At 47.6% G+C, this 22592-nt stretch overlaps 9 protein-coding genes across 9 annotated transcripts; 4 read left to right on the top strand and 5 right to left on the bottom strand.

Annotated features, from left to right (window-relative positions):
- Positions 1–450: 450 nt before the first annotated feature.
- On the bottom strand, positions 451–1310 carry BJ212DRAFT_1337263 (uncharacterized protein). The gene is made up of 2 exons (XM_041334966.1): positions 1211–1310; positions 451–1150 (listed from the first exon to the last, which is right to left on the bottom strand). The coding sequence occupies exons 1-2, from the start codon at positions 1260–1262 to the stop codon at positions 783–785; spliced, it is 420 nt and encodes a 139-aa protein (XP_041196143.1). The 5' UTR covers positions 1263–1310; the 3' UTR covers positions 451–782.
- On the top strand, positions 1184–2565 carry BJ212DRAFT_978017 (uncharacterized protein). The gene is made up of 2 exons (XM_041344502.1): positions 1184–1887; positions 1938–2565. Exons 1-2 carry the CDS (start codon positions 1537–1539, stop codon positions 2541–2543), a joined length of 957 nt encoding a protein of 318 aa, XP_041196142.1. The 5' UTR covers positions 1184–1536; the 3' UTR covers positions 2544–2565.
- A 679-nt stretch (positions 2566–3244) lies between these two features.
- Positions 3245–4221, bottom strand: BJ212DRAFT_978002 (uncharacterized protein). Its single transcript, XM_041344501.1, has 3 exons — positions 3874–4221; positions 3665–3816; positions 3245–3611 (listed from the first exon to the last, which is right to left on the bottom strand). The coding sequence occupies exons 1-3, from the start codon at positions 4163–4165 to the stop codon at positions 3396–3398; spliced, it is 660 nt and encodes a 219-aa protein (XP_041196141.1). The 5' UTR covers positions 4166–4221; the 3' UTR covers positions 3245–3395.
- A 2322-nt stretch (positions 4222–6543) lies between these two features.
- BJ212DRAFT_1445505 (L-tyrosine:2-oxoglutarate aminotransferase) lies at positions 6544–8412 on the top strand (the record flags this gene model as incomplete). Its single annotated transcript, XM_041338126.1, has 7 exons — positions 6544–6706; positions 6761–7078; positions 7172–7322; positions 7378–7475; positions 7533–7677; positions 7737–8256; positions 8311–8412. 7 exons carry the CDS (start codon positions 6544–6546, stop codon positions 8410–8412), a joined length of 1497 nt encoding a protein of 498 aa, XP_041196140.1.
- BJ212DRAFT_1457803 (uncharacterized protein) lies at positions 8391–10924 on the bottom strand. The gene is made up of 12 exons (XM_041338885.1): positions 10508–10924; positions 10404–10449; positions 10298–10357; positions 9993–10247; positions 9907–9933; positions 9757–9849; positions 9620–9710; positions 9440–9569; positions 9187–9388; positions 8963–9135; positions 8767–8903; positions 8391–8719 (listed from the first exon to the last, which is right to left on the bottom strand). Exons 1-12 carry the CDS (start codon positions 10666–10668, stop codon positions 8481–8483), a joined length of 1614 nt encoding a protein of 537 aa, XP_041196139.1. The 5' UTR covers positions 10669–10924; the 3' UTR covers positions 8391–8480.
- A 115-nt stretch (positions 10925–11039) lies between these two features.
- Positions 11040–13598, bottom strand: BJ212DRAFT_1337249 (uncharacterized protein). Its single transcript, XM_041334965.1, has 4 exons — positions 13376–13598; positions 13253–13321; positions 12829–13178; positions 11040–12672 (listed from the first exon to the last, which is right to left on the bottom strand). Exons 3-4 carry the CDS (start codon positions 13143–13145, stop codon positions 11478–11480), a joined length of 1512 nt encoding a protein of 503 aa, XP_041196138.1. The 5' UTR covers positions 13146–13178; positions 13253–13321; positions 13376–13598; the 3' UTR covers positions 11040–11477.
- A 1446-nt stretch (positions 13599–15044) lies between these two features.
- On the top strand, positions 15045–17330 carry BJ212DRAFT_1575327 (uncharacterized protein). The gene is made up of 16 exons (XM_041342134.1): positions 15045–15275; positions 15338–15347; positions 15409–15428; positions 15484–15516; positions 15565–15661; positions 15718–15746; positions 15800–15830; positions 15889–15921; positions 15975–16051; positions 16107–16161; positions 16219–16317; positions 16364–16477; positions 16530–16570; positions 16627–16652; positions 16702–16852; positions 16900–17330. Exons 1-16 carry the CDS (start codon positions 15210–15212, stop codon positions 17101–17103), a joined length of 1086 nt encoding a protein of 361 aa, XP_041196137.1. The 5' UTR covers positions 15045–15209; the 3' UTR covers positions 17104–17330.
- A 458-nt stretch (positions 17331–17788) lies between these two features.
- Positions 17789–18141, bottom strand: BJ212DRAFT_1265408 (N19M, NADH-ubiquinone oxidoreductase 9.5 kDa subunit; the record flags this gene model as incomplete). Its single annotated transcript, XM_041330485.1, has 3 exons — positions 17789–17835; positions 17901–18045; positions 18097–18141. The coding sequence occupies 3 exons, from the start codon at positions 18139–18141 to the stop codon at positions 17789–17791; spliced, it is 237 nt and encodes a 78-aa protein (XP_041196136.1).
- A 1979-nt stretch (positions 18142–20120) lies between these two features.
- BJ212DRAFT_977752 (uncharacterized protein) lies at positions 20121–21843 on the top strand. Its single transcript, XM_041344500.1, has 5 exons — positions 20121–20471; positions 20532–20806; positions 20861–21362; positions 21423–21779; positions 21824–21843. The coding sequence occupies exons 1-4, from the start codon at positions 20205–20207 to the stop codon at positions 21591–21593; spliced, it is 1215 nt and encodes a 404-aa protein (XP_041196135.1). The 5' UTR covers positions 20121–20204; the 3' UTR covers positions 21594–21779; positions 21824–21843.
- Positions 21844–22592: the final 749 nt, after the last annotated feature.

Raw genomic sequence — 22592 nt, 5'->3', positions numbered from 1 at the left:
AAAACCACTCGCTCTGAAGCAGCTGAATATAACTTGAGCAAGTCTATCATCGCTTCCACTGATACCAGTGTCTAAAAACCGCATGTGCAATGGAACGTATAAACGGCACGTTTCATGGGGAACGTTGGATTTGTCTACGTTACATTATATGATTAGTCAAGTGAAATTTTGATGCCTCTAACCTTCATTGACAGATACTTTGATGCCTTCCAGGCTTTACTAGGTTTTCAGGATGGAAAGCCTGCATCTGTGAAGCCCACATCCACTTATCCGGAATGAATTATGACCTTGCCACCATCCGAGTCATTTCGAACATATTCTCCAGTAAGCCATCGTGGCTGCACCTCCATTTTCTTGAAAATGTGTTGTAGACACGTTCCTGCAGTTGATATGTATTTTTCACAGGTTAACCGTCTCTAGCCGTTTCGTGACATGTGACATCGTGTGACTGACCAACTTACTACTTACCGATCGACGCTTTTCCGTCCACAAAAGACATTGCGATGGAGATTCATATTGTTTGGAGGCAGTCAGACGAACAAACTATTCGCCGATTCATTGATACGACAACGTCTACGTCGGGCGCAACATTACCTGTTATGCATCTTCCAAAGGCCTGTCCCCACTGCTACCCATGCCTTGATCTTGTTCAAGAATCAAGCACTTTGGTGTCGTGATATATCAGAGTTCGCAAGCCATGGTAATCTCGAAAACTCTAGCACGATGCAGTACCTGGGCAACTGTATTCCCAAAACGCCATCCATCCAGTCTCGTTGACCATTTTACGATGCGCATTGGACAAAGCCAGTGACCGGAGGGAAGGACATAACACACCTTCGAAAGTTTGAGCTGACAAAGCGCATATTTCTGTGACTGGGTTTCGCGTGTTGGGGCAGAAATCGATTGCATTTCGGGAAAACACTCTGGCATGGTCGACCAGGTCCGGTATGGTTAAAATATTCTAAGAGTTGCTCGTCTGTCAATTCCGCATTCCTGCGCTTGATGGTCAGTCGTGAAAGTGGCTTAAAGGTGAGCATCTTGGCTTGAGAGAGACATTTACCATCGGGTAACAATTTAGAGTTCGCCTGTACCTGGCCTAGTAGAAAACGAAACGGTAAGGAATTCCAACCCGCGGTCATGCGGACCTGTGCTGAACGTGGGCATCAGATTGTGAACCACAGATATCAGTGTCACTGAAACACTTGCTCACTAGTACGATGATACAGCCACACACCTGCCAAGAAGAACTTCGTGAATGACATACAACTGCAAGCCTTTCGGATGAGTCTCACACAGCCGGCAATGAGTACTTCGGTAAATGTATCGTCACAATTCCCTGCGGTAGGGCGCTTCAGTGAATATTTGAATATTGACTAGCAGGTGATGTCTTGGACGGAATAGTTATGACGTAATCAGCAATGATAGGTGATTACGTAAGCAAGGCGAAATACTGCATTTGCTAACGCCTCTTCCATTCTTCATCTTGATTTATACCTCATCACCATCCTCAACTGTCCTATCTTATTGTCTTCAATAATGTCTACATTCCCTATCTTTCACAACCTTAACAGTGGAGCTGGTTTCCCTGGATTGTCCTCTTACTCTGCTGAGCAGATATCATTAACCCCTATGGAACAACCCCTGTATGATCACCAAAAAGCTGTCGACCTTGCTGCGCTGGACGCAATACCTGAACACGATTTGCTCGCCATTTTGGGGCTTCAATCTTCGTCTGTGCCTTGTGCACATTCGTTCCATGTTGACTCTTCCATTACGGAGGAGTCGGTCTCAGACGTTCGAAATGATTTCACTGCCGCCATTCGAATTAAGGCTCCCCATCCTCGGGTAGCTCATGCCTGTGATTACTGCAGGCGCCGAAAAACAAAGGTGAGCACTCAATATTTCTTTATTTCACTTTGGCTGACGTTAGGGGGCAGTGTTCGGGGGAACAGCCAGTGTGTACGAGCTGTAAGAAAAGAGGCAAGGTGTGCCAGTGGACTCCTCTCAAAACCACCAAAGAGCGGCGAACTCGGAAACCCTACGACGTTGGTTTTGAATACAACCCTCGACCTCGTGCACCTGCACCATCTGCCCCGTATATTGCGGCACCTAGGGCGACTTATCCGAGCGTTATGCTCCCGAATCCGATGACCATTTGGTCTATCGAAGGCGCTGTGTCTGCGTCGCAGACCAGTACGATTTCAAATGCGCCCACTGTGAAACCTACTATGCAAACACCCACTGGTTGGAGTGCTCCTGCACAATATGATTGGCAAGATGTCGATATCCCATCCCCTCTTTCCTCCTGCCCTTCATTAGGGAGCAACGTCTCATCTCGGGAATCATCGCCTTTGGATACACCAACCCCTGCCAACTCAATACCTACCTCGACTAGTCCATTATATTTTCCTGTAGAAGAGGCGGCACAAAATTTGGACGACATAGACGTTTTCTTCAAAAATCTGTATCAAGGTCTATCTCCCGATTGGTCTCCGGTCTTGAAAAGCTGGCCGGATGAAACTGAGATGCTTTTTGCTCAGTAAGCACCAAGCCACGTAATAGGCGGTGGTCATTGGAAATTCGTTCTCATGGGTTTGGGGTATGGACGCTTTTGCGACACCCGTAGGCCTGTGTTCTTAGTGTAGTGAAATTAAACATTATTTCATAACTGAGTGATTCAGTTTGGTCTATTTGACTTGAAGTGGATCTCGTGAGAACTAGGCTTGTCTATTACTGTGGCTAGCAAATTCCACTTACGTTTCTTCAGCGAATTTGACCATTGGTTGAACTCTGAACCATAATACGCCAAGCGACTGCGGAGCAGAAGCACTCCCAGCAGAGCGGTGCCGCTCCGACCACGTTTTGGAAACAGTCGCCACCTCGAAAGCTTGGGTCAAACATAGCCCAGGCTGGGCCTATGAGATTTTATTCGTCGTGAGACGTTGTGGTAGTACATATACAATCGAAAACGAAACTGCACTAAGCAAATATAGAAGCGATACACATTACAAGTTGTGTACTGAAGAACAGAGAGAGATAAGACGCGAAAGACAGTCCGAAAGTGTTGGTGTATATGGTGATCTAACCGAGTAAATCAGCTATTGACTCCACTATCTCGAACTGGGGCCCTCACCGAATGGGATGCCAAATGCGGCAATTGACAGCGGTGGTGATACAAGTTGGAAGTGAGAGTTTGAACAGAGTGATATGAGCCAACCAATAGATATAGGGCGGATTAGGGTTGCTGAAGCGGGGGCTACTTCGTCACATAACCGAGAACTTGTTGATACGGCAGTCAATATTGGTGGTACAGTTTGAGAGCACTGTTCGCGCGAGAGTCCGAAGGGTATTTGGTGGGAAGTAAGGCGAAGAAATGATGGTGGGCGTGTCGCCTGCTAATTGAAGCCGTCGAAATGACCCTTCAGGATCCTCTCGCCCATGGGAGAAGGCGCGCGACGTGGACGTCCATTGTCGATGCTCACCGTTGCTGAGCGTCTTGCCTTACGGGTAGAAAAAGCAGGTGAGGTTGTCATGGTAGGGGTGACTGCGGAGTTCGGTGGAGCAGTAGGGCTCGTAGGACTTCGAGAGCAAGTATTATCCATGTTGGGGGGCTGAAGAATGGAGAGAATTAATGGCGCATCACACGATACGTATAGATATATACCTTTGCAAGTGCGCTTCCAAGCGATAGACGCCTTAATAACCCAGCTCCACGGTCGTGCTGGGCTTCAGGGGCAGGTGGAATGGGCGCAAACCGCCCAGATGTGCCAGCCCGACGGGAGTGAACAGTTGCTGGAAGTTCGTCGAGGGCGTCTTCTGTGGCAACGAATATGAGTTAGTGAGAACAGGAGGGCAAACGACTAAGGAACCGACCATCAAACGAAGGTTGACCGCCAAACCCGCGGTAAGGAACAGAAGATGGAGATTTTGATGTTGGGGACTGAGACAGGAACGAAAGGATAGGAGAACTGGATGGGGAAGCAACTGGAACGCGGGGAGAGTTTAGGCTCAACGGGGTCTGCACTTGCGGGGGTGAGCCAGGTAGAGTGGATGATTCCGACGAAACCGACATGGAACGGTGCCTCCAGTGATGTGTAGCCATCGGAATTGGTTGAGAATGCTTCACTGAATCGTCCTTCTCATTATTATCTTGGTTCATATTCATTTGGCTGGTATAGAGTAGAAGAAAGGAGAGCAAGAGTTTGCATTCTCAGATCAGTCATACGACCTTTATAATTGGCGATGGCAATCCCCGAGTGTGTCATCCCACGTGGTCATCGCCTTACAATTAAGGCTGCCTATGATTGGTGTTTGATCGAATCCGATCATTTCTCCTTTCGCTGCCATCTTACACTTGAACTCCTCTCTTGAGTCTACAGTCCATGATTGCGGCAGGTCGATACTATAAGATGACGGTCATTATAATGATCACGGCACATTGATGAGTGAACATTTGCGGGGTATGTAGATAATGCGGGGAAATAATGATCGATCACACGACGCAGCCGCAGACTCAGAATAAGACATTGACTTGTCAGAACTCAATTCGTCTGATACCGACAGCACTGTGACCAGCTCATGGTGCGAATATTCGTACTTGATATTCTCACAGAAATTGCGTTCTCCAACATCTTGTTGGAGAGACGGCAGCGGCCTCATGATAGCTTCAACCATTGTTCCGGAGCCAAGCTGCAGAATCCGGACATTTGTAGATTGGTTCTAACGGGCGTAAATACTTGCTATACTGGTAAGCGGAGAGATCATTTCACATCGCGTCCTTTGAAATAGATCCGGAGAACTGTAGTTCATCCAAGACTTGGTTCACATACGTGTCACTTCTGCGAGGAAGGTTCTCAAGATTTTCTTTGTTCGGGAAACTTGGTTTCAGGGTGAGTCAAGTCCGAGTCGTGTGTCCGCTCGTTTGTCTGCTCTGAGCCAGACAACAAACGTTTGTTCAGATGACGCTATGTATCTCTTATCTTATCTTTGCCTCATTGCATATTAACTTCTCGTATTACGTTCACTTGCAGCCAAAACTTTAATACTGAAGAAAATCGGTATGAACTAACTGTGTAAGGTGTTTCACACCGCCCAGCACACTATCGATATTTCAAATATCTGAGGAATTTAAGTGCCCCCATCATGTTCATTTATAACACTTTCAGAAAAGTTTCCAAGAATCCTCCAAATTTGGTCAATCACCCTTTGTTAAAACGCTCACCACAACGGTTTAGCTCAATCCCACAAGCTGCGACCCTGTTCATATTCTTCATGCGGTATGCGGGGTTGGCATGCCACATGCGACTCCTTGTCTGTTTGAACTTCCCGAGGACGAGTAGTATTTGTCAACTTCTTGCGGTCGTCTTGTTCCAATGTCGTGAACTTCTATCTCGACGTGTACTGACAAGGCCCCAGAAACACTAGTACTTGTTACTACCGGAGGAATTCTGGGCACCGTAGCCTAGGCTGCTCTACTCCCCGAGTCTATAACTAGGTTTGCGGTATATATATATGCGTCAATTGCCTAACCCAGTATTAACTACCAAACTCTCGATGCCGCGGAACAGGTGCAGAAGAACCACGTGCAAGTAAGTACCCTCTGCTACTACTGTCGTATGTGCCAACCGGGCCGCAGCCGGTTCACGATTATCAAGTCGGCGCCTCACTCAACAAATGGTCAGCTGCCCGTACTGGTTGAGACTTCGCCGGAACTTGGTGCAAGTCTACTTATCATGACTGCGCGTCGCTCTAGTCCTGCCATACTGAGCGACTGGGTGCCAAGTGACCGTGTAGGCGCGCCAAGACAAGTTGGACAAGCCCCTTTTGCCGTTAACGAGTTGTCTCGTGAGCAGCAAGACCTGGCGTCTTCTTAGCGGATACATCCTATCTGGAGCTCAGTATGTCTTTGCTAGAAGGTGACATGCAGAGCAGCCGGTTCATTAAGTTCTTTTTGGACGTTCTTGGTCGAGTACGTACAATACAAGCAGGGAAGATCAGGGGTAGCTCAAAATCGCACCCTCTTATCCGAACAGGAAACCGTCGACGTTAGAAGACTACATATATTGCAGGGGGGTTGCAAATTTGCGACCGGTGCTCTTATCTCCACTCTATTGACAGAAGATAGTTCGAGCTTTATCAACAAAGCAACATAGGTGTGAAGACCAAGCTCGCAAAATTCGTTACCGGACCTTACCGGTACGTGTCGTAAACGTGGCGTAGCGGCATTAGAACTTCAACCCTCGACAACAGAACCGTCTCATTGTACCCGGGGCCGCGGTGGTTTGGGGTTGATGGTAACAAGCGGTTTGGAACAGGCGGCGTCCGTATTTGGCCTTCAGATCCCCAGAACTGGCAACCACTCAGGAAATGATGCTGTAGCAAGAGTAGACGAATGCAGCAAGGAAGACGTGGACCAACCAACCGAGCGGTCTTAGTGCCAGAAGTATCGTTGCTTCTTCAAGTTCTCGGCCCTTGGATGGCGTGTTGCCATCGGCTCCGAAATGACTATCCTTCTCTCTCCCTTATCTCAAACTTATCCGTTCGATGGAGGAATCGCAAATTGACAGCAATGGCACTGACAACGGGGACATTGACCTTTCGCACCACCTATCGGATGAGGCTAGGAATCGAGTTGCCAACCCGCTGAAAGACATCTTGCGGGTGATCAGCGAATGTCCAGTCACTGATCTAATCAGTATGGCAAATGGTAATCTCACTGTCATACATAGTGGTGAAATGTAGCCAAACGAATGCCTTTCAGGTGATCCTCATCATTCGCTCTATCCTTTCCGGCAAATCATGTACGAAGTACCATCTGTACAGGACGCACCTGATCCAGTCACTTCATGGCGGAACAACTCCGGGCTCGCACAGATCATACGTTCCTACAGAGATCAGGAGTGCGCGCTATCCATTCGCGACGCCTTCCCGTATTCCCGGGCTGCTGGACTTAAACAGTGCAGAGATGTACTCACTGACTTCACGAAGCTGATATTCGCTCCGCCGAATCATCATGTGTTGTTGACATTGGGGAACTCTGATGGTATCACGAAGGTTTTTCGCCTCTTCGGGGAGAAGGGTAGATCATTTCTTGACTGACGAGTTTTCTTTTCCTAGTCAGTGAGAGTAGACTATTCGATATTTTCTCTGGGTTAATCTCATTGTGCTATAGGTATGACAAACTCTCCTCTTGCATACGGCGTCAAGTGGGTTGGTGTCAAGATGGATTCTGGTGGTATTATTCCTGAGGAGCTAGAAAGAGTTCTCGTCAAATGGGACGAGGTGAAACTGGGACGACGACCTCGTGTTCTCTATATTATCCCGTAAGCTTCCAAACTTCAGTCTGATTGCACATCACATAGTTGGTTGTATCATCAGGGTTGGCCAGAATCCTACTGGATCAACATTGAGCGTGGATCGTCGCAAGAAGATCTATGCCATTGCGCAAACATGGGATTTAATTATCATAGAAGACGGCAAGTCGCCTCAGCGGTATCATCGCACGTCGTCTGACTCGGATATTCTTCTTGCAGATCCTTACTATTTCCTGCAATATGACATCCTTCAAACGAACTGCGCGCCAACAGATCCTGATGAATTTATTAAGAATTTTCGAAGCACCTTGATACCTACATTCTTGTCAATGGATGTTGACGGCCGTGTGCTTCGCATCGACACGTCAGTACGCCCGCTAATTGAGCCTAGCTACCTTTTTGATCGTATCCACTTGTTTACAGGTTCAGCAAAGTGCTTGCCCCCGGAATGCGATTGGGCTGGATCACAAGCAACAAACTTTTCCACCTAAAGTTGGCAGATTATACAGATTCATCAACCCAGCCGCCACACGCCTTCGGGCAGATGTTCGTCACCGAGATGCTTAGCGAACATGGCTGGAAAGTCGAGGGCTTCTGTCGGTGGTTGAAAAGCTTACGCTTGGACTACCAGAGCCGGCGTGATTTCCTGCTCGACGTTTTCCAGCGCGAAGTAGAATCTACCGGTTATGCTAGCATAAACCGCCCCGAAGCAGGGATGTTTGTGTGGATAGAAGTTTTTTTCGAAAAACATCCTCGTTTCGTTCGCGAACGGTATTCTGGTGGTTCGCCTGTTGTTGCACGGACTAATACGGAACAGCTCCTGAAGGAGCTTTTTGAGAGGTTGATGAATACTCAAGGCGTTGTATTCATACCGTCTTCCATGTTTGCTATTCCAGAAAATCCCCTATGGGTGGAAAGCGACGGGCATGTGCCATTGAGCGATGTGAGTATTAGCAGAATCATGAATTCATTAGTGCTCGGTTTGACCCCGCAACAGCGCAGCAGGTTTCTACGCGCAGCGTTCGCTGGTACTGAGGATATCATGGAGAAGGGTATGATACGCCTTGGTCAAGGTTTGCGAGAATTCTTTCAAAATTAGCAGTTGCTTCAAGTATGGCTACGTGTAAACAAGAACATTACAAGTACATGCATGTATGAAAGTCGTGATTACAAAGGCACGGGATCTTCAAGTGTTAACGTCTTGTCGGTGAGACGCTTCATGAGTTCATCCGCCCTATTCAAATTCTCTTGTATTTTCTCATCTCTCCCACCCAAGGCCAGCTCAGAAATTGCCCATATTTTCTTCATCTTGGGTACAGTATCCCGCAAACCGAAAGCCACCATGAGGAAATTGTCAACGGGGGCACCGGCATTTCGCACGCAATCCATGGTACAATTTAGGTACCCTGGAAAATGGTTATGAGACGTGTGCGATCTGCACTGGGACACTCACATGCGCGTAACTCATCATCTTCGGCGTATCTGCTGGATGCCCTCGTGTACTCATCTGCCGCTTTCACAAAGCTAAACATCCTTTCCATGGGATCACTGGCGTATCGGGCCGATTGCACGTGATAGAATCCGAGCATTCTGCAAAGTAAGGCGATGGTAAGAAGAGGACCGGAAGTGTGGAGAGGTAGAGGGCATACGCATGAGCAAGTCCACAAGGGTAAGCGATAAAAGATGATACGAAGCCGGGGTCCACAGGCTCATTATCGCGTGTCCGTAAGGCTATGTCGGTCTCTTTGAGGAGGTCCTCAGCTTCTTCCTTTAGCTGTTCAAGGGGGAACTTTGAGTTCAAGCCAGGGTCGGAGCTGTAAGCCTGCCATGCAGTTTAATGCGCATCCAAGAAATATAGCGACCCGCGACTCACGTTCATGAACATCTTGAGGTACAAGCTACGGACGCCTATCAAGAACGAATGCTCGAAGACCACTCCCCTGCTGGATTTGGGAACATCCTTCCAAATAGTTCTTCCCCATTCGACCAAGTCGAGAGCTCGTCTGTAATACTCGACACCAGCTTGAGGCTGTTGTCTTAAACCGCCTTCTAATGCAGCTCTCATTATCCATCCACTGCAGTGAATGATCAGTAAGTATTGAAAGACAGAATTTGTCCTTGCGTACCGAATAGTCACAGCCAATGCGGGGCGTACATCATCCCAGCCATTCTCCTTCAAGCGTTTCCGCGCCAGTTCCTTGACGGTCTCGAGTCCTTCAGAATTCCAAGCCTTGCGAGCCGTAACTTCGAAAAAGACTGTACTTTCGTCAGCATAATTTCAACAAGCGATGCTAGAATAAGATCACCTTGTTGATTATACATGTCAATCCAGTTAGGTTGATTGATATGAAAGACGCGATCGTCACGCATGAAACCATTGCTCAAGAGCGTCAACCCCTATGCCATGTAAACATCAAAATATAACATGTGCGCAAAACAACACCTCTAGGTTTCCGTGGTACACAAAGGCATCTGGCGTTCCAGGCTGAGGTGTTTTTTTCATACCCTTCATCATTTCCACTCCATTGTTGAATTCCTAGTAAAGACGTCACTGTTAGCATGCCGCTACTTATTGAAAATTCGCAAATATCACGTCATACGCAAGTGCGATGACCCAAGCCTGCACAACAGAAAACCAAATACTCAGTAAGAGCATGCAAGACTACGACTCAAGCTCACACTGCTAGACACTTTTGCCTGACCCGCTTCCCGGAGCTCAGGAAGCATATCCGTCGCAATCTGCCAAGGGAACTTGCCCAACTTTTCATTCACCGAGAGAGGGACGATAGGCTGATCTAAACGCGCATTCGCTGCTCTCAGACAGGCAGTATATTGGTCTTTTTGTTGTCGCTCTGCAGGGCTGAGCTTGGTTTTTGGTAGTGCATCCAGTGCCTTCTGCCAAGCATGGGCGCTTTTCCCCCAGTCCGCAAGCGCCTATGTAGTACTGTAGGTGAGCTCAGCCCAATCAGAACGAAGGAACGCACGTCTCTCGATGCTGCCAGTCGCGACCACCCTTTTGCATAACCCGGATCAATCTCCGTAGCCTAACATACGCATCAACAGATAAGCCCAAGCAAGACCAATATGGACGTGTAGTAGAAATATCCTGTGCGCATCATCCACAGCATCTAGAAATCTATTTATAAATCGAAGTCAGTACCCGACAACAGCTTAAAATAAATACACAAAGTCACTTGTTCAGGGCATAATTGCAAGCAGCGCGGTTCGCATACAGAATAGCATTATCATCTAAAGCGATAGCCTCGGTGTACTTTATGATTGCCCCGACATAGTCTTGCTTCTTGAATAGCTCGTTACCCTCGTCTTTGAGCTGTGCTGCTGTTGGTTCGGACATGCTTGAAAACCAGGAAAGAAGCTTCAACCCTTGAGCAGTTGATGTGTGGCGTCGCTGTTGATGTAGATCAAATGATGAAAACGCTAGAAGAACCGAAGGTGGTAGTGGGAGCTGATCCTATTGACAGCCTGAGATTTGTGCAGACTTTGAGGCGGGGAACACGAGGCCAGACCATTTTGTTACGTGTCGGGAAGGCCGACTCGGATCTAGGTCTGGCATATTACATAGTACTATGGACCACGATGATAGACAAGTCGGGTGGCGTACTTGCGATATAAGGTATGCCCAGTGCAGGCTGTATGTTATGGTCAACTTCCAACAATGAAACATCTCGACATCTCAAATTGATGTGGTCTCCACTGAAGGTGTTCGAGGCATTTGAAACGTAATTGATTACTAGTATAAACTACGAATAAGTATCAAAGGAGGGGATTTAAGTAGGTGGTAACACATGGGTTGTACTCACTAACCCAAGGAAATAACGGACCAGCGAAATGCAGAGAGCGGGGACGATCGCAAAAGTGATTCGATCGATAACGAGTTTAAAAATACATGCAAAAAGTATGCAACGAGCGTTTCATATTGGATGGATGAATAGGCGCTACGTCTATAGGCCTTTAATAGTATTGAATGAATGTGGACGGTGACGCGTGTGAGTGTTCGAAAAGGAAGTGCAAGATTTATGCGTGAGCCGTAAAAGAATGGAGGACGCTTTCACCACTTTGAAATTGCAAGGATGCGCGGGAGTAGATAAATTGTTCAACAGTATCCATGGGAGTATCAACCCTTGAATCCGAAGATCCGCATGATCAATCCAAGAATGCAAGCTCACTCAGTCGGCGACTCTCTGCATCTTGGATACCCTTGGTCTCGAGCAGTATGCTTCCACGGTTATGCATCGTCGGCATGATAGACACCCGTGGGGAGGAATGTTGACTCGAAGTACTGGATAGATCCGCACTAGACCCAGAATGTCTTGTGCTCCCGGTTACTGAGCGCCGCAAATTGGTGAGCGAATTAGTGCCAAATTTGGACAAATGTGTGCCGACTGATGAACGTCTGCGAGCATTTGAATCCATCGTACGCCGCCGGGATGGAGGACCCGGAAATGGAGAATATGAGTTCTCCTTGTCCGGTATGACCGGAGGGGATGTGTGCGGCTGAGATGGTGACCCTGGAGGTGCAAGATAGGGAGAGAAGGTGCAAGAAATTGGACTTTCGACAAGAACAGCGTGACCTGGGGGAAAAGAATCCTCCACTGGGGTGGATATAATTATGGGCGGCTGGACATGGTGCGGTGGCGGTGGCGGGGGTGTTGGAGGCACATGCCCTGCAGGCTCTTCCTCCAGTACTTCTAGGTGTGAAGATGGGGAGAGGGGTGGGACGCTACTGGAAGTCGAGGACCTTGCTCTAAATGGCATCTCGGCAATAAGGTCCGCGCGAGTGCAATCGGAATCACATGTTGAAAACTGGGGTAGTGATGAAGATGCCGAATATGACAATGAGGAAACCCCTGATGCCAGCGCACTAAGGCTGGGCAGCTGTCTTGGGAAGACAGAGTCCGAGGCACGCGTTTCAGAGGAACGATTTATGGACAACCATTCTTCCTTAATCTTTGCTGCCGCACTGAAGCCAATCTGGTCTTTGTCAGGGGCAGGCATGGGAGCTAGGCGCTCATCAGCCTCACGCTCTTGTTGGCTGAGATCTTTCATGGGCGGGAGTAAACCACGCTCACGCAACGCCGCTTCACGATTCTCACGGGAGGCGAAAGAATTGGGAAGTGTGGGAGAACGAGGAAGAGTGACACGAGGTGATCGAGGAGGTCGTGAAGACTGTTTTACATTGGCTGGGGTATGCGTTGGACGCGGGGGTGACGATTCAAGCTGTGAAGATGGGGGGACGGTGATGTGTAACTTGGACGTTACGCGACGAATCAATGATGGTTTCATGTCAGGTTGTGGTGTCGTTGTTGGTGGTGATGATTTATGAATATTGGTATTTGACCTGAAAAAGAAAGGTCAACGAGATGGTAGATGAACCCTCGGAACATACTCCGAGATGAAAAGCGAATAAGAGAGAAGAGAAGTTGGAGTTCCAAGAACATCTGTTACTGCGACCGCCTCCGCACAAGTGCCATGGCAAGAGATGCCCGAAACTCACCTTAGGAGAGGGACAAGCTTCTCGGTTGCCTCCACTGGTTTCTCGAGAAAATGATCGCTGGACTTTTCGTTCACGACTTCATCGTGCAAGAGTTTGCCGGTGCTCTCTGTAGGTATTCGGGGCAGTGGCTTTTGAACATCTCGGGGTCGGTCTGGGTGTTGGCGGGTGTTCTTTGGAGTGGCAATGTGGAAACTCATACGACGCTTGACCACTGCGATTGGGTCACTGCGGTCCTCACTAGGAGGTAGAAGTGGTTTGGGAGTAGACTTTGACCACCAGCGGAAGCGAAAAGCGTCAAGGCTGATGGCGGAAGGCATAGTTATGGTCTCGCCGTCGTGTTGAACGATGAGCTAGAACCGGGTGTGGGGAAGGGGGAACAAGTTAGGTGTCTGCCCTTTTAAGTGAAACCGGAATAACAACTTACACGGTATATGGAGTTGTGGGGAGGAGTAGCGTGGCCCGAGCTTGACTGAAATTCAACTGTAACCGAGGTCTAACGGAACGTCACAAGGGGTGGAACATACATAAACATATTCGGAATTCTTACCTAGTGGGATTGGCAAATACTTGTTCGGCTGAAAGGCGACAATCGCACACCTAATAGCATGTTTCCCTGCAGTTGTTAATATTTTATTTCTTACATGATTCCGCAACAAAAAGGACTTCTACGGGGGGTATGAATGGCATGATCCGATAAAATTTCTGATGGTGAGGACAGGCCATATACATGACGTTTGGGGGTCCAGAAAGATGTCTCATCCTCGTTTCCCTCACGTTTAAGCGCCCATATGTAAGGCTCTATTTTTTAAAAATTCCGATCTGAGCTGTTAGTGCGGGACATCCGACTCTATGCCCGACCTCCTCCTTCTCAAAAATGTTTCAATCGAATGAATCAAATTCTAGCATAAATTGTCAATGTCACCCAATTTATTATATATTTTAACTCAGAAAACTATTCGGCGAGAAGCAGCCATATAGTATTATGGACCGCTGCAAGGCCGCTGAGAACTTTAACAAACAAGTTCTGGATCAAGGGAGTCAAAAAACGTAGCTTCTATCATTGATCATCACTGTCTATGTGCTTCGGTAACCACGTTCTTCAAAGTTCACCGTTGAACGAGGTGGTGCGCGAGGCTTTGCGGTGGCTTTGGATCCTTTTACCATGTGTCCGACGTTCAGCAGTGCTATCCGGTTATTACTTATTCGGTAAGGTCGCTTATCGTCAACTGACGGCGTGGACTCATACCGTGGAGCACCGTGGAGCAGAAAATTCCTTGTGTTCCCGTTCCCTAACTATTAGGCAAACTTACTAGGCAAACCTGTTTTCCCTAACGAATTCTCAGTGCTCCACCGCAATGTTTAACTCCTTTTACTTATGCGATACAACTACCCCAAATGATTATTTCAACAGGTCACCTCGGCGTTTTGCGTCCTACCCTGACTTGTCGCTCAGTTGCTAAGGCCCCCAAGTGTCGTGGACTCATGGTACAGAAGTGGGCGATCATTAATGTCCCTCAAGTTGCTTCTGGGTCGTGGTGCCTGAAGCAGGAAAGACTTTTAGTATCCTAGGGCAAGTATAACATGAAGAGTGCTAACTTCGACGTCAATAGTAGATGAGATACTGGGCATGATTCGCAGATCTCCAGCAGCGCTATGGAGTTCAGGTGAGTAAAAACCTAATTGCCTGGTGCCTCCTGACGCTCGTGGTATCGCAGTCCGAGAATAAAGATGTGAATTGATCGGGGACCTACGCTCGACTTTATTCACGCAGATAGGTCTCTTTACTCCGGTAGTCTAATTCAAGAGGACCAGATCGCATAGATTGATTGCCTGCGGTATCGCGCCGCGCATTTGGCAGTTCAAGTTGGAATCACGGCTCCGTCTGGCCATGTACGTGAAAGCGATACCGACCGGTAATAGTTGATACGGCAAAGAAAGGTCAAGACAACTCAGAGAGCATCGTTGCAAAAGGAAGAGCTCAGAAGGTGCTGCGCCATTTGAATATCCAATCTCCGTTAAAGGCCACGTTATTCCATGTTTGCTTGCAGGCACTTCATATCCGCGCAGTCATGGGAAATTCGAGCGCGAAGGAACGTGTAAAATGATAGATTCTCAGTTGTGCTGTTATGAAGATAATCTGGACCACCAGCTTGGCGATACGATGTAGATACGAACTAACCACCAATTGTCCAGTCGCTTAAAAAGGCAAATGGAGAACTTGGACCGTTGTCTTCGCGATGGACCTATTCGTGATCAAGTGCCTTTTCCTTATATCCACCATATAGTAAATTGCTCTCTATGGTAAAAAGTATTTTCGAAGCCGAGGATCGGGAAGAAGTGTGGAAAACGTTTGGGCGCCTTACTCTCTCTTTCGCTCAGCCATGCATACGTCCGCAGTGCAACTGAGTGTAGACGTGGCAAGTCCCGATGTCCTTATCAAAATGAAGGTGTGTTTGCCTAGTGGCGTTTCAGTAAGATGAACCCTTTCTGATGTTTATGAACGTCACAGTATGCTTACGGTATGTCCTGTCATGCTATCGCATGTCTGCATAGTGACTGACCCCAAACCCGTCACGGCAGTGGCTTTAGTGACGCTATGGGTATGTAATGCGGCCAAATTCCTCCATCTCCAGCTAAACCTTTCGGTCTATCAAGGCTTATGACTACGCCATTACATTGGATCAAGAGGTGCGAGCTCCTGCGGTCTTAAGGCAATAGCGATAACACTATCGTCAGCTGCCATTTATTACGAGGTCGACCTGGAGAACTGTCAAATATCTCTATCTCGTGTGCCGATATGTGCCTTTCTTTTATCTAGCTGTAGTCTCAAGCCGTGAGTCCGTTTGAGCTCATCTCTGTCTTGACACCCCATCTATCAATCTCATCAAGGGGCACTGGCAAGTTATCCATCACTCAGCGTAAGTTCCATGTGGACGTGTACCGGACGTGCCTTTTAACGTTCCTCACGTAGATGTGTCAAACATTATACTCCGTGAATTCATGTAAGTAACGGAGTTTAGCTGTTGACATCAGTCATCTGACCCGAGCCACGTTCCGCAGATCTCGGTCTCCCGGTAATCGCTTCAGCAGAAAGTATGCCTTATCTCCATCATGTACCACAGACAAGACTAAGCATGTGTATCAAGGTATATTTTTTGTACGCACATATGCCATTTGGGACCGTTCCAAACGGGTATTGTGGGCGTTTGTTGCCACTGCTGTTGTAAGACTTGTTATCTTGCTGTCTCCGCGCCTTTCGCATCGGTTAACCCCGTCAGTTTCTCCTGACACCCATAGTTGGAATTCTTGTGAAATATGATTCCTCGACAGTCGGTAAGCGCCCCTCCTGGTATTCCGTAAATCACATGGTGAATATTCACGTTTCTTTAGTCACCAATTGGATCGCCACCGGGGTGCCGGGCTGTTCCAAGACGGGCGAAACTTCTGCTGTGCTTTATGTGTATGTACTCATGGTCATTGCTGAGTTAGGTGAGAGCCATGCGACATCGTTCGAGTACTATCTAACCGATCCCAGAAATATTGTGCTTGACATTGTATCGGGCCATTGCTAACTACCGACGCGAACGGGGTGCCAACGTGCTTAGGATCCTTGTACAGCATAACGTATTCTACTTCATGTGCGGGGTTGGTAAGTTTTTTTAATTCTTTTCTCTCAGGCACAAAGAGTAATGCCTTCGTAGGATCTTCTGTTGTGCTCATCATTGCGATTGCGGTGTTCCCCGTCAGTACCTGTTCTGAAAAGTTCACTTGAATATTACTAATTTGATCAGCGTACAGGCATCATACTCTGACTTAGTGTCCAGGTCGGTATCGAATTTTGTTAACGATTTACCACGCTGATCACCTGGGAAGCATACAAATTACCATCCATGCCGCGCTGGTCACGCGAATGCACCGAGCACTATGGAGACACAATGAAGACTATGCCCATCCAGATGAATTTTCCCTGACCACGTTCAGTGCTCCTCCACCATTACGGACTTTGCAAAGTGCGGTTGGTTATGTAAGTAATGCTGCGACTTCATGATTCATCCAACTTGACAAGATAAGCAATTTAGTATATGGAGGAGCCTTTTGGAAAATAGAGATCGGGACCACACCCCTATGAGCAAGACGCGACCATTCCGACGTCAATACATGATGATACCCTCTTTTGCGGATGGACGTACATTGCCGTCTTTTTTCTTGACAAGACTCCCTCGTTTAGACATGGGAGCGAGCACGGCGGTAGTCATCGAGCCTCGAGCAGCATAATGTTTGCTGTTTTAGTTAAAGCTCCATGGACCGCAAACCATCGGACGTGGACTCAGTTAACGTCAGATGATTTGATCTACATAGCCATTTCATTGTTCATCGACATCTTTCGGATTTATGGAGAGGGTGAGATGTAATGAATGGAAATCAAAGGTCATAACCGCGGAAATGGCTGCGCATATGGAAGTCTTAGGGGGAGGATTTCCTGGCTTGATGAAGTTCTTGTTGGTGTGATTGCGGTGTTGGTACGTGCTCCGCTGACGCGCCATATGCTTCGAAGAAATCATTAAGAGCTGATGTGGCGGAAATGCCATTTCTAATATCTGAAGTAAAGTCGCAAAAGGGTCCCGAACGCCATCACATTCCTAGTCTAGGGGGAGCCCGAGATTCGGGGCCGCGTATCTCAAGCACGGAAATAGATATTCAACGTAATTGGTGGTGCGGGTGATGGTGTAAGAGCATACTGGCTGCCATACACCATTAGTACATTCTCGCGAGGAAATTCATGGTATTTGGTCAAAGCGATGAAAGGATACTCTCCGATGGTTTGCCTAATACACGCATGGCAGCCGATATATCGTGATATAATGAAAGGACTTTTATGAACTGATTGACCGTCAATGAAATGCATAGCAGCAGTGAAGCAAACTTACCTATCTAGATTCTAGCCCAACCATCCATTACTCTACTCATCCTCATAGCCTTGTACAGGCTTTCTCGGCCGTTTCGGCACTGAAGAAAAGAGTCGCATTTAGAACAGCACGATGCGGACTAAAACGGTAGGACCAACGACGTACCAGGATATGTGGTAGGTATAGGTTCCGCGGGAGTATATCCGAGCCAGTTTCTCCTGACTGCAGGCACACTCAAAGCAAGAACTGGTCCTGCGAGCCCGAGGACGCAAGAGTAAAAGATGACTGGCTGTTCGTGTGCGAGGTATTGCTAGGGAGTATTGGCCAAGGATATTGACGTTTGATATTGAATAGTACGTACCAAATACCTGTAGCTCCTTCGGAAGGGGGATAAAATGGACGCCATGAGATTATAACAGGTGCAGACACCAGATTTGTGGGTCTACTAGCACTTCGAGGTTCGGGAGAGGTTGTATTTGTTTGCACTATTGTGTAAAGGCTTTAGAAATAAACATGAATAAACAACCATTTAAATCGCTCTAATAGACCTTGCCTCGCAGGGTAGATCTTAGGTGGGAATCAACTGGCATTGCAGATATGACATGTTCGAAGGGGGACTTCTGTGAGTATGTTATCGCCATGAAGAAGAATATCCAGTCTGAGCACATAAAGCAATTTGCTATAAGATGTAGCTTCCTACTGTCCCTTTCAGATTTATTTAATCTCATATCACATCCTCATAAACAATACAATTCCCCTTTGTCTTCGTCATTTGTGCTACTTTGACAGCGTCAATATCTGCCAGTGATGCTGACAGTGGAGTTTGCCCTCTCTTTTGCGCACGTGAATCGAATTGTGACACTGCCCTGAGGGAAATTGCGTGAGTATGAGTAGTTTGAATTGTTCGGGTTACAAAATCAGTGATTTAGGCGAGGAATATTAATCCTGAGCGAGCAGGACCCCTGAATACAGGTGGGGATGCAAGATTTCAGGTATAGGTGGTTAATGTCTGGAAAATCAGTCGCACATTTTGCGGAACTCACGGCTTGCCGACGTCACCCCGTCGGGCCTGCACGAGAAGTATAGAATATGCTGCGTGAAAATGCCAACCATGGAAGCTTTAACTTTCTAAGGAACCATTTTATGTAACTTTGTAGACGATGATGCCGCGGAAAGTGATTGTGAACTATCGGGAGATATTCAGTCAAAACAATCTTTCCTATGTCGAGTATTTTCAAATTGGGCCCCTCCGTGATGACGGATGGTATAGCTAGAAGTGACTCCCTTGTCAGTTACCTTAAGGACAGGGGTTCTGATAAGCTGTATATTCACTGGGCTTCTGCTCATCAGCGACTCGCACTTCATGCATCGAGAATATTGACTGCGTAGCCGTTATTGTCATTTGGAACGCCCTACTCACCTTTCTTCACCATAGCTTGACCGAATTTGGCTCGGAGACCCTGAATCTTGCGATTTGTACATACTGATGAGTTGATTCGCGGAGTCCGTGGCACTCTGAATTACTCTTATCCCATCCCGCTATGGGCTGGCGTCGAGAATCTTCTCTAGACTCTCAGTGATCGATGCCCGCGAGGATTGCTTTTTTTTCGTCCTCCTAATTCTATATTTGATTATCCTTCTGCCACAATGTAAGTCATTCAGGTACTGACAGGACAAGAACACCTGCCAACAAGGAAGCCTATTGATGAGGACCTGTCGACGCAGCTGGAAAATTGCAGCGGATCAAAGAGAAGATAAAAGTTATTAGAAAGTGCCTGGTACAGGGCGAATAAGGTTCACGGACAGACTGGCGGTTCTATGAGCTTGTCAGGAGCTCACGGCGATGATCGAGGAACAAGGCACTGCGTGACATTGACATTGATATTGCAGGTGAACTCCGAGCGGAATGAAGAACCTTGAGTGTGAGTACTGCTGCCACACCCACAAGGATCTAATACGGCATATACTTGTTCGTTGGCTTGAATTTGGAATATGTTCTGCTCGCCAATCGTTCAAAGAATTAGAAATCTTACGGAATCAGTAGCAGCTCACATTTTCAGAGATAGATATTGGGCACTCAGTGCGAGGCAGGAGATACATTCCTTTTGCTCCATATGGTTGAGCCTAACGCTGACTTTCAAACATTCACGTTTAACCAGGTGGGCAACATGATCTGGCAGGTGGGGATGACCGTCGCGGCACATATCGAGCATGATGCTAAAAACGTGCGTGAGTCAGGTTGGAAAATCGTAGACGTGACACTACATGATGCGATATTAATATCATTGAAGGGAGCCTCTTCAAGGTGCCTCTTCAATATCTAGCGATGGCAGGAGTTTGGGTGAACCTGCTATGCGGCTCTGTCAGGTGGTTGCCGGCTGACTTGGTGGTTTTCGGGGTCCTACCACTTACCAGCTGCTACTGAAGTGATCGATCAATCATCGACTCTCGAGTCTTGCGACTTTCAAAATGGGTCGAACACGCGCGAAAGCCAAGAAGTCTGTACCTATTGTGACAAACCCTTCACAATCATCGTCAAGCTCAGCAACTCCAGCCATTCATGCTCTCCTTGACAAGGCTCAGGAGCTCATCGTACAGTGCGACTTTCCTTTGGCACGCAAGTTCATTGAACGTGCTCTTGTGAGGGGAGATGGGTCAGTGAGCGAAAAAAATCAAGCGGGGGAGATGATGGGTGTCGTGCTCCTCGAAACTGGGGAAGTGGACAAAGCAAGAGAGGCGAGTGGAAATTGTCTCTTGTAATTTGGGTTATGCACCTAATCATTTACTTGCCCTTAGTTGTTTTTAACATTGCTCCCGCCACATCCAACAGCTCCTACACCTCCACCACCTTCAGCGCATCTTTATCTTGCACAACTCTCCACGGATCCATACACTGCTTTGAAACACTACCAGGCAGCCATCGACATTCTTCAGACGCAACTCAAGGGTAAGGCACCTTCGCCCACCCAGGGAGATGAACAGGACGAAGGAGAGGATGAGGTGAGAAGTAATATCGTGAGGGCTTATGTTGGAATGGTCGAGGTATGGATGGATCCTGAGTATGATCTTTGGTGGGCCTCAATTTATCAATCGGAAGCCTTTGTTTGACGTGTTTTGGACAAAAGTTTTGATCCTGCTGCATCGTCAACATGCGATTCCCTTCTGGCAAATGCTCTACAGATCGATCCACATAATCTTGAGGCTCTGCAATGCCTTGCTAGTGTCCGCCTCAGTCAAGAAAAAACGGAGGAGGCACTAGCTGCACTTCTCACTTTCCCACCCTCTTCTCTAGATGCACCTCCTGCACTCAATCAAGCATTGGTTGCAGCACTTCCTCTTTCCGTGCGGCTTGCGCGCGCCAAGTTACTCCTGGAGTGTGGTGCTTACCATGATGCTCTTGATGTTTTGGAAAATGTTCTTGCGTCCGATGATTCCTCAGTGGAAGGTTGGTACCTTATGGGTTGGGGGTGGTGGCTGGTGGCCGAACGCCAGAAGGAGGGGGGTGAAGTAGAAGGCAGTGAAGGGCTGACCTGGGAGGATTTGGCCAGAGACTCGAGGGACTGCTTAGAAACTTGCCAAATGGTAAGTCTGCCTCGTTTTTACGTATCTTGCAAGTCCCGCTGTAATGTCCGCGCAACCTCTCATTCATTGCGGGTCAATATTTCAGTACTGACTTTTTTGGCTCAGTTGCACGAGTCACAGTCCGATCCAGACACGCCTATATTAGAACATGTCCAAGAACTTCTTGGAACCCTTGATGCACTAGGTATCATGTCCTCCCCAGTCCAAGACGATGAAGAGGGCGACGGGGATGGTTGGGAGGATGCCAACGATGGTGAAGACGTTGAAATGTCGTAGCACGAGGACACAAATCGTGGCTCGTGTCCTACCCCAAAATTGTATCATATCAGTTTACCTGGCGCAAATACTCCAGTATTCTCGCTACGAGGAACACATCTTGTCGACCATTTACCTTTGCTGGATTGAGCGAATAGCTTTAACAGTCACTCAGGCAGCCATCACGATCTGTTCAGTCCCACTAATGTGCGCCTCGTGAGTTCTTTTAATATTCTCTGAACAGCTAGCAGTGCCAGTGATTTACGAAGTGTAAGAAGTTGAATGCACTGCCAATGTAGAACGCGCCCACCGTCGCTACGGATAAACTATCCCTGCTAATGAATGATACTTTTTGCGGTCCTCGGATCACGCTAGTTACTGGTGAGCCTTAACTATTATCGCAATCAGAAACTACGTCTTGCTCATCCTGCGAAAGCTTATCATGTTGAGGATCCTAAAACCGTCGCTGGGATAACATCTGAGAATGACACAATAAATGGTCGCTGTTATGGAAGTCGATGGGCAGTCAGAAATTGTCATTGTGACTTGAGTTCGTAATGACTTACTTCCATAGGCACCTCCATCATACCTACCAATTCCATCGACGATAAGGGCGAGCACTCAGTAATATACTGCTGACGACTCCGAGAGTACTAATCACTCGAATCACTACTTTTAACCTACTCTGAACATATTCTCCGTCCCTAGCTTCAGTGAGCGACTTTGAAGACGTGTTGGTGTCGGTTACTGACAGTGTAATCCACTAGTTTCTATGGCTCCAAGGACCAAAACTACTTTCACATGCTTCACTGTATCATATGGAGCTGACGTACGGCATCGACATCAGTCAGTCCATCATGAATCATGATCATTGTCAAGGCCGGAACGAATATCCGAACCCATTGATGATGGAGATTTTGGCGCTGGATGGTGGGATATCTAGTACAAACGCCATCATCATATACATACACTAAGTTCCCCCCACCTGCTCACGCATATCCCTCGAATATGACCCTAGTC

This window comes from Suillus subaureus (genome assembly GCF_016647635.1).
Source record: "Suillus subaureus strain MN1 chromosome Unknown BJ212scaffold_7, whole genome shotgun sequence".
In the NCBI taxonomy this organism is placed as follows: Eukaryota; Fungi; Basidiomycota; class Agaricomycetes; order Boletales; family Suillaceae; genus Suillus; species Suillus subaureus.
Note: the sequence above shows the minus strand (reverse complement) of the source record. Positions and strands in the feature narration are given on the sequence as shown.